Source organism: Lathyrus oleraceus, chromosome 1 (genome assembly GCF_024323335.1).
Source record: "Lathyrus oleraceus cultivar Zhongwan6 chromosome 1, CAAS_Psat_ZW6_1.0, whole genome shotgun sequence".
NCBI classification, from domain to species: Eukaryota; Viridiplantae; Streptophyta; class Magnoliopsida; order Fabales; family Fabaceae; genus Lathyrus; species Lathyrus oleraceus.
Window position 1 is genome coordinate 265,066,569 of NC_066579.1, and position 11,431 is coordinate 265,077,999.

Consider the following 11,431-nt stretch of genomic DNA (forward strand, 5'->3'; position numbering starts at 1 on the left):
GATGAATTTTATGATGCGCTTGAATGCATGAATGCAACAATCACAAACAAGGGATCACACACAAGGAAAACACAAATAAAGGTCAAGGGATGGATCAAGTCATAATCAAAATCAACCATCCATTTTGGTGGATTATGGTTTTCACCTTATCAACACCCAAGTTCCATTGATATTGATGAGACTTGATCAAATTAACCGAGAATCAAAGGGTTTGGTGCAAGTCACGGGCATGGAGTCAGGCTAAGAACCATCCCAAAGGAGTGTACTAGGTATAAAAACCTTTATATCATGTTCTACAAAAGTTCCCAGAGTCTTGATTCCATGAATCGGATATTATAGGTTAGGATGACAGACTCATCAACCCATAATATTCTCAAGAGAAACTCGTCTGAGTGTAGTATCGCGTAACAACTGTTATCAAGTCTACACTTGAACAGTCTCCGCACTATGTCCTAAATAGGCCAAGTTGGGTTAAATGTTCTATGGTCCTCAGCTTCTCGGACCCCCAAATTAGAGAAAGTAATGCCTATCCACAAATAACTTGTGTGACATCAGTAACTCTAGAGAGGTATCCACTGAGTAGATGGGTCTCAAGCCAACTTGTTAATGACTACTCCACACAATTTGAACATGACTATACCATCTTCCTATCTTAATTGCACTCAAGTTTGAGTTAGAACTTATCTCACCACATAGAGGTCACCAAGCACAACAGACAAATTATATCACACAAACAACATATACAAACATCAAATATACAAATATATACACATAAAAAGTAGGCTAAACCCACTGAGGACTACAACCCAGCAGAGTCGCCACTTAATTTCTGTAGCGGTAAATTCATGACCATCAAGCTATGGATAAACTTGACGTCAATAAAACCAGAGTCGCCACCGCGCTTTTATTTTTTCCAAAGGAAAAGAGAAAAGTACGAAGAAAACCCAAAGATAAGAAGTTTTCAAATCAAAACTAATAAAATTCCATAGATTATAGGTAAGGCGGTTGGTTACACAGAGGGAAGGTGTTAGCACCCAAAGTGTCATAGGTACTCCAAGGGAGCCTTTTTTGTGGGCATATGTTTTTGGGTATAAATGATGTTTGATAAAATATGTTGTGTGGGGATGAGAAAAGAATTCATTTATTGCATTTTTGAGTTTGACAAGACCTTTTGTCTTATGCCTACGTTCCAACATAAAAATGAGGGATCAAACCCCCGTAGTTTATGCTAAAAATTTCAAAGAAGTTGGTGAATTGATTTTAACATAAGTTTTAACAAGAAAAGGCACAAAAGCCAAAGATTTGAATGGAGTTCTTAGTACTTTTTGTCTTTTGAAATTTAAGTCAATATGGTTAAGTTTATTTACAACTTTTTATTTAAGAAAAGAAGTTTAAAAATTAAATGGCATAAGGCCAAAGTTTCTAATCATTAAAACATGTTTAAGTTTGAAATCACAAGCAAAGAAAGTTTTTTAAAAGAGGGAGATATTTGAAATTAAAGAAATGGGAGGAGATGAAAAGACTACCCTAAAAAAATTTAAAAGTTTGAGAGTTGAAAAGATCTGACCAATGGAATGCATTCAAATAGACAAAAATGTAATGTATAAACCCGTTTTCCTTTGGACTTTAATCAAGAAACAAGCAATAAGAAGTGAGAAATATCTAGACATCATAAATATCAAGGCATCAAATAAAGATAGTCACATTCAAGCAAGCACTCCAATAGCTAGCAGTCTTTAGTGTCTTCCAATGTATCAGATAAAATATTCCTTGATCAACTTAGAGCAAAAATCAGACATAGGCAATAAAAAAATAACAATTAAATCCATAAACAAAGTAACAGATGAATAAAAGAGATCCAAGGTCTTTCATAAAATGAAAGTCACTATCAAGGATAACTCAGTCTCAGATGTTAGCATTGACCAAGTCCTTTAGCACAAGGAATGTTTCCTAGTCCTAAGTCCAAAAGTTCAGATCAAGTCCCAACAGTCCACAAAAATGTTTTTTAGGGTTTTTGTTGTTATTATGTATTTTAAGGTCCTAAGACCACACAAAAAATCAAAACACACAAACAAATATATACAAACACTAGATATGGCTCAAATGAGAAAAGTGAAAAGGACTAAAACATAAACAAGTTGCATGAAATGTAAATGGTAATTAATGATAAATGACTTGAAAGTGAAAGCATAATGAATAAGATTTAGTCAATGGTTAATCAAATGTTAGTGTTGAGTTTTAATTGGTTAAGTCATTCTTTGGAGAACACTCAACCATTCATTCACAGGTATGAATCCTTAAACCAAGGCATCTTCCATGAGAAGGGCTCCAACTTGGATAATTCAACAAGTATGCCACTAGCTCTCATGAAAGGAAAAATCGTAAAGTTTACACATAATTCCATGAATAATGGTAGACTTACAATCTCACTTACTAGAATGTTATGCCTTAAGGGACAAATTTAGCTCTATGTTAAGCAATCGTAATTGGACTTATGTAGAAGTCACAACTATCTGGTGCCAGGCAATAAAAATATAGGTGTTAATGCATATTAGAGATTTGGTAAAAAGAACCAAACTCCTAAAACATACCACACACTAAAAGAAAATGGGAAGGACTTATCTCAACCAGACTTGTATTGATTCATCTAACACAAGGTTATTGATGAATCAATTAGCATTTAGACATTATAGATTTCATTGGTCAATGAGGGAATGGGGAAGAATAGGGATGAAGATGGAGAGGGAAGGGGAAATAGAAACACAAATTGATCATGAGAGGAATTTCATTTGATCAATAACATCTATTCATTTTGGGACATGAAATGTACATTTCATCAATCCCCTAAATCCAATGTTTTTGATCAAAGAAAAGTCAAATCAACCATGACCAAGGCCCAAGCAGAAAGTCAAACATCACAAGACCATAAAAATATTTCAACATAATTTTTAAACATTTAATCAATTAAAAATCACATTAAAACTGAATTTAAATGAATTTTTATTTGGTCAAAACCTCAAATCCCTTCAAAACACCAAATAAATGGCCAAGGGTTTTATCCTAGGTCAAACAAAGTCAAAGGACTTTAGACAAAAAAATTCATGAATTTTAGAAAGTCAAAATTATTTTTAAACAATTAAAACTATGCACAAAAACATTTAATTCATGAAAAATACGAAATTTAATCCAAAAAGTAAATTTTACATCAGAATATGGAAGAGAAAGTATTTAAAGATTTTTGGTGAAAGTCCCATATTTTTTGGATTAAAAATGGATTTATTATGAATTAAACAAAATAAGGCTATTAAATGAAAATTCCGAAAATAAAAAGAAATTCAAAAAAACAAGGCCCATCAGATTTCCCTCATTAATTGAGGTGGCATATCTGATGGCCAAGCGCGTGCATTCCACCAAAGGTCCTAGTCAACACGTAACACCAAACGCAATCAGATCACATGGTTGAGATTATAACGTGGATGGGAGATCATATGGCTGGAGCCTTGCCAACACATCACTAGAGCCCTAGCTCCGGTCATCTTCTTCGATGGACCTCACCGTACTGGTCCACCATAAACCACCATAAAAATGAAAAGTAAGGACATGGTTTTAAAGGACAAATCCTCAGGAGCTCGAATTTGACCTCCATTTCATCCAATTCCAAGTATATTGAAAGATACATGGATTGGAAATTTGAGATTCATGATCTGAGTTGCTTCGATTTGACCTCAAAGCAACTCAATCTTGTTGCCTATATTGGTAGGACTTCTGGCAACCAAAAATCAAAGAGAATGGTGAAGAATTGAGAAAGAATCGAAGGCTAAAAGTTTCTGAAAATTCACCTTCGGGTAGCTTTAATTTGGCTTGATCTTGATCTGAATTCACTTGGTTCTTCCTCCTCTTGCTTGCAGTGGCCAATTGAGATGAAAAAGGCAATGAAACCTTGGAGTTTGAATCTCAAAATAGAAGGTGAAATTCAAACTCGATTTCAAAGAAACCTTCAAGGAATTATATGGTGTGAGGTTCTGAGATAGCTTGGCAAAGACTGGGTAAGGTGTGTGTGAAGTTCTGATGCAATGCACTTGTTTATACAGGCAAGGGAAATGCTTTCTACACCATTTGAATTTTTTGCCAAAATTAGCATGTTTTAGTACTGAAACATTAACATGTAAGCATGGAATAGGAAATGTGTAAGTTGTAAATGCGCCTAAGAGGGGGGTGAATTAGGTGGTAAAAAAATTCTTCGATCTTGTTTCTGGTTCTTGGTTATTTTTCGTTTAAGTGCTGAAAAATAAATTGCGGAAAGTAAAAGGACACCGGAAATTATAGTGGTTCCCTTTACACTCCGAAGGTACTCCACTCCCCTTTCGACTCGAAAGAGATTTCACTATAGTTAGAATTATTGTACAGCCTACTCACAACAATGGTGATGCTTACTATCTAACCTATAGGTAATCAAGTGTATGAAGAACAATCCTCTTCAACACTTCACTTGTTTCTAACAATCCTGGACAACAAGGTATGATACAAAAATTTGAACTTAATAAAAAAGTTGATGATGAATCTTGAATATATTAATCACTTGGATTAATCTTCCCCTTTGGATATCAATCACTCAATGTAGTATACAAGTGTTCAAACCAAATGATATGTATTCTTAGCAAGGTATATGAAGGTTTAATGCAAAGAATACTTTTTTAAGAATGTTTTTGGACACTTGATAAAAATTTGAGTTTTTATAAGAATGATAATTGAATGTGTTTTCAAGAAAGGAGGTGGTCATAAAAAAATGAGTAATGAAGTTTATATATTGCTACAAACACCTTTTTGAAAGAGTATGATGAATGAAAGGATGCCATGATTCAAAGGAATGCAAAGAAAACATTTGAATGAAGAAATGCACCAATTTGCCAAAATTCGTCAGTGGTAACCGGTTACTGCTCGGTGGGTAACCGGTTACTTGCTTCCAACGTCAAAAAAATATTTGAAAAACAACAGTGGTAACCGGTTACTGCTCGGTGGGTAACCGGTTACTGAAGCCCAGTTTTGAAAAATAGAATTTGGCAGAATGTGAAATATGAAATGCAATACATCCTAATTTTCTATATGAACCAAGATATCATGGAATAAATATTTGAACACTTGTATATCATATTAGTGAAAGTTTTAGATATACCAATGATGATACCTGGTCCTTTGAAATGATATACTTCACTTGAATCTTTACTCCACTTTAATTCACTTCAAGTCTTTGACAGCTTTTTGATCTTTTCACATGAGAATTGTTGAGAGATGTTGTAATCATCAAAATCATCAAGAAGCCATGACTTTACAATCTCCCCCTTTTTGATGATGACACCTCACTACTTGAAAGTTGATTCTAAACTTGTTTCTCTAAACCAAGGATATCTCCCCCTATGCAAGTGCTCCCCCTTTCTTTTGGAATATGAGCAAAGATTTGGAAATGTGTATCTTTTCTACAAAATGTTAGAGAAACAAAAACAACAAGCAATTCTTCTCCCCATTTGTCATTAGCAAAAAGGTTGGGAAAAGACTTGATAAAAAAACAGTCATACATTCTCAAACATAATAAGCATTCATTCACAAAAATGATAACCAAGGTTTAAACACATGAAAACATGATATTGTACTAGATAATTAGAAACATAACACATAAAAACTACAACATAGATATGATAAGAACATAAACAAGACCATAACACTTAATCACTTCCGGAACCCTCTTCCATCTCCACATCTTCTTCTTCTTCAAAGGACGGTTTCGAGCGGTAAAGCTTGAGAAGTTTGTTAATCCCACACATTGCTTGATGGTGATTGGAGTTCATTTGAAATTTCATAGACATCATCTCATGATGAAGAGATTCCAAGGAATATCCTCCTTCCGGGGCAGCAACATCCAATTCATCTCTATATCTATAAGTGCCATCCGGAGCAAGAACAATTTAGGTATTCTTAGTGATTGTGGTTTTGTTGATCTCACACAATTGTTCATCCATCTCAAGATATTCTTCATTTTCAAGAGGAACATTAAAATAAGCCAATAATTTTGAGACAAAGTAAGCATATGGCAGCCCTCCGGCGAGACCAAGTTGATGTTTGAAATGATAAAAGAACAAATATGACCAATTTATATCCCATCCCATTTTCAAGGCTTTAATCAAAAACACATCAAAGTCGGTCACTTGAGCATGATTAAAATGTCGAGGCACCAAAATGTATGCTAAAATATAGTGTAACATCCGGTCACTAACAGTCAAGGATTTAGCATACTTGATAACACGAGATGATTGAGATTATCTACAAATTAAATCATCATGAGTTCCACGAGAAATTTCAACAAAATAGTTCAAAGTATCAAAATCTTTCCATTCCTCACTTGGAATAAATCCGATACGGAATTCATATCCCTTATTTGGAATTCCTAAACATTTAGAAATATCTTCTAACCCAATAGACATCTTAGTATTGTTAACAAAGGACTCCATACATATGTCACCAAACTCATTATGTGCAAACTTAATATTGCGATAAAAAGTTTTAACCAATTCGGGATAAATTAGGCCTACCTCAGAGACCAAATCTTTAACACCAGAATTTTGCAGAAACTCCTCAAAATTGAAACTGTGAGCAGGAAAGGCAGTGAACTTCACATATTTTGTCTTCATCAATTCCCTTCTACCAACTTCAGATTTGAATTTCTTAGCCTTTGAAGTTTGCATGTCCACAGTTTCTTCCCTAATTTCATCAGCTTGAGAACTTTCACCAATAGGTTGCTTTCCTTTGTTCTTCTTGGAAGGAGCCATGATTTTGGTTTTGAGTGTTAGGGTTTGAAAGGGAAATCCGAAAATGGAACTTGAATTGAGAGAGGTGAAGATGGTTGGATGATGGAAGAGAGAGTGGGTTTGATATTTAAGAGGTTGATTTAGGATTTTGAGTAAGTGGGTGTGATGTTCTTGAAAATGGGTTTATAACATTGAAGGTGGAAGGTGGAAGATGGAAGATGATAGTGTTCCAAGACAAAGTGATAAACACACATAAAGAGTGCAACACATGTGAATGTTTAAAATTATTTTTTTTTGTGACTTTTTTCAGTGGTAACCGGTTACTACTCCGCAGGTAACCAGTTACGCAAGCAAAAATACGAAAAATAAATAAATAAAAAAGAACGAACAGAGGTAACCAGTTACTACCCTGCAGGTAACCGGTTACTCAAGCCAAAAATGCAAAAAACAGTAACTGATACAACAAGTATGGTAAGGAATTTTCATAAATTATCACTTAGACATGTTTAAGCACATATTAAGGCAACTTTTAGTCAAAAACACATATCATGAAAAATAATATACATTGTAGAAAAATCGAAAAACATCATACTTTCTACATAGAATGCATAAAAAGTGAAACTTACCGAACTCGAAAAATTATATAAATTACATACCTTTCATCCTTGATGATGTACCATAAATTACCACCTCCTCTTTTGCAAGTGGCTTAGTTGTGGACACCACATTCTTGTAAATGAAAGTTGACTTAGTTTGCTTTCCTTTTTGAGAAGCACCACATAACCCATCTTTGATGAACTTGATCTTCGGCAATCCAATGATTAAGTCATGCTTGATCAATTTATTCAAGTGCTCCATATGAATATGAGCAAACCTCTTGTGCCATAACCATGATTCATTGTTGTTTGCCAAGAGACACCTAACATTCAAAGACAAGTTATCTAAAGAGATTTGAAATATATTAATAACTCTTTTACCTTTTAGCATAACTTCATGAGTAACTTCATTTTCAATCAAACATTCATCTTTAGTGAAGTTGACTTTGAAACCTCGGTCACACAATTGGCTAATGCTAAGGAGACCATGCTTTAGACCTTCTACAAATAGGACATATTCTATAGTTGTTGAAGGCGGTGAACCAATGATTCCTACGCCAAGGATTGTTCCTTTGTTGTTGTCACCATAAGTAACATATCCTTTGGCCTTAAGCGTTAGATGTGAAAATTTGTTTAAATCACCCGTCATGTGCCTTGAACACCCACTATCAAGATACCATTTATTTGAGGAGGTCTTCAAGCATACCTACAAAACAGAGTTAAGTTTTATTAGGTACCCAAACTGCTTTGGGTCCTTCAAAGTTAGTTCCTTTCTTAACCCATACATAATGGCCTTGAGCAACACTAAAGTTTCTAACATAACATGCATTAGGAGTATGACCTTTAATACCACAATAGAAACATGTAGGCTCAAAGTTGCTTTTATATCTAGGGGGATAAGATTTCCTTTTATAATAAGATTTTTTCCTTTTCCTATTATTATATTGATGAACCACTTTAGGCTTGTTACTTTTATCTAAAGGAATTTGTTCTTTAGCTTTTACAAAAATGGTCTGGTTAGAAGTTTGTTTAGCAAAATTTGAATAACCTAAATCACTTTTATCATTTGAGTATCTTTGACTACTAAGAACATGTTCCAATCCGATTTGACCTTTTTCATATCTTTCAATAACTCTCTTCAATTGAACTATTTGAAAAGCAAGTGAATCACATTTAGTGCATGCAAAATTCTTGATTAATTCTTCCTTTTCATCTTTGAGACTATTTTTCATTTTCTCAATATTTTCTTCCAAAGTTGATATTTGATTCTTTTGAGATGAAATGGTTTTGTATAGAATTTTGCATTCACTTAAAAGTTCATCAATTTCTCCTTCAGCATCATTATCAAAAATTGAAAAGTTACTACTAACCTCATCGCCTTCATCGTCGGAATGATGTGATGCCATAAATGCTAGATTTGCGCTTTGATCACTATCGGAATCCGATGAAGAACTTATTTCATTGTCATCCCAAGCAATGTAGGGCTTCTTATTGTAATCCTTCTTTCCTTTATTGTCACGATTCTTTGCGAGTTTGGGACATTCCGGTTTGATGTGGCCTTGTTTTCCATATTCATAGCATGTAATGTCTTCATTGGATGTTGATGCTTCTCTTTCTTTGTTCTTTGAGAACTTCTTTCTTCTTGTGTAACTAGAGTTTCCAATATTATTTTCTGCACCAAAATATTTTCCTAGTCTTTTTACAAGAAGCATAAAGTTTTCGTCCTCTTCGTGATTGTCTTCTTTCTTCACAACTTTGGAATCAACTTTTAAGGCAATGCTCTTGGATTTCTTCTCTTGGACCTCATGTTTCTCTAATAGTCCAAGTTCCGTCTCATATTCTTGAAGCTTTCCGAATAAAGTAGCGGATGTCATTGTTGATAAACTTTTCTTTTCGGAAATCGCCGTCACTTTGGGTTGCCATTCTCTTGTTAAAGACCTAAGCACTTTAAGATTAAGTTCATCATTAGTTAATGTCTTACCAAGTGCTTTCAAGTGATTTGTCAAATGCACAAATCTTTTTTGCAAGTCGAGGATTGATTTTCCCGGTTGCATTCGGAATAACTCGTACTCTTGACTTAACGTGTTCAATCTAGATCTCTTGACTTCGGCCGTTCCTTCGTGAGTTTCTACAAGAGTATCCCATATTTCCTTTGTCGTTGTACATGTTGAGACGCATAAGAATTCATCGATTCCAAGTGCACTTTGTAAAATATTAATCACCTTTTTATCATAGAGAACCCTTTTCTTATCATCATCATCCCATGATCCTTGTGGCTTTGTTGAACTACCACCGTTGACAACCGTTGTAGGAATAAAATGACCATTTTGAACCGCCTCCCATATGTCACTTCCTTGTGCTTCTAAATGTGCCTTCATACGGATTTTCCGAAAGTCAAAAGATTGACCCGAAAACAAAGGAGGCTTGTTACTACTACCACCATCTTTAAGTACACGTTCATTGTTTGCGGAAGCCATCTGAATCGTTAGGAACAAGTCACCTATAACTTGCTCTGATACCAATTGTAAGTTGTAAATGCGCCTAAGAGGGGGGTGAATTAGGTGGTAAAAAATTTCTTCGATCTTGTTTCCGGTTCTTGGTTATTTTTTGTTTAAGTGCTGAAAAATAAATTGCGGAAAGTAAAAGGACACTGGAAATTATAGTGGTTCCCTTCACACTCCGAAGGTACTACACTCCCCTTTCGACTCGAAAGAGATTTCACTATAGTTAGAATTATTGTACAGCCTACTCACACCAATGGTGATGCTTACTATCTAACCTATAGGTAATCAAGTGTATGAAGAACAATCCTCTTCAACACTTCACTTGTTTCCAACAATCCTGGACAACAAGGTATGATACAAAAATCTGAACTTAATTAAAACGTTGATGATGAATCTTGAATATATTAATCACTTGGATTAATCTTCCCCTTTGGATATCAATCACTCAATGTAGTATACAAGTGTTCAAACCAAATGATATGTATTCTTAGCAAGGTATATGAAGGTTTAATGCAAAGAATACTTTTTTAAGAAAGTTTATGAACACTTGATAAAAATCTGAGTTTTTATAAGAATGATAATTGAAAGTGTTTTCAAGAAAGGAGGTGGTAATAAAAAAATGAGTGATGATGTTTATATATTGCTACAAACACCTTTTTGAAAGAGTCTGATGAATGAAAGGATGCCATGATTCAAAGGAATGCAAAGAAAACATTTGAATGAAGAAATGCACCAATTTGCCAAAATTCGTCAGTGGTAACCGGTTACTGCTCGGTGGGTAACCGATTACTTGCTTCCAACGTCAAAAAAATATTTGAAAAAAAATAGTTGTAACCGGTTACTGCATGGTGGGAAACCGGTTATTGAAGCCCAATTTTGAAAAATAGAATTTGGCAGAATGTGAAAAATGAAATGCAATACATCCTAATTTTCTATATGAACTAAGATATCATGGAATAAATATTTGAACACTTGTATATCATATTAGTGAAATTTTTAGATATACCAATGATGATACTTGATCCTTTGAAATGATATACTTCACTTGAATCTTTACTCCACTTCAATTCACTCCAAGTCTTTGACAGCTTTTTGATCTTTTCACATGAGAATTGTTGAGAGATGTTATAATCATCAAAATCATCAAGAAGCCATGACTTCACAAAATGGTTATTTGGATTCAAAACTTCCCAAAATAAACCTATGAAAGGAACGATGTGCAAGTCCCTCAATCTTTGTCCACATGAAAGGAACCATGCGCAAGTCCCTCAATTGGACTTTTTGGAAAGGTGACATCAAGGGGAACAACTTTGATGTTGAACACTTTTCCATTTGGAGCTTTTATCATGATTAATTTTGAGGTGGAATTTTGAGAAATCAAACATAATTGAAAATTTTCGAAGTACCAAGTCAAATGACCACTTCTTCCACCTTGAATAACTTTTGCTATGAGCTTCAAATTGAAATGGTTCCTTCACCAAAGTTGTATATATTTCATCCCTCTTTAATTTGGTCACAAATTTGACATTAT

General features: G+C 34.3%; 1 protein-coding gene across 1 annotated transcript; it reads right to left on the reverse strand.

The window, feature by feature from the left end:
- Positions 1-8,115: 8,115 nt before the first annotated feature.
- On the reverse strand, positions 8,116-9,873 carry LOC127102560 (uncharacterized). The gene has a single exon (XM_051039918.1). It carries the CDS (start codon positions 9,871-9,873, stop codon positions 8,116-8,118), a length of 1,758 nt encoding a protein of 585 aa, XP_050895875.1.
- Positions 9,874-11,431: the final 1,558 nt, after the last annotated feature.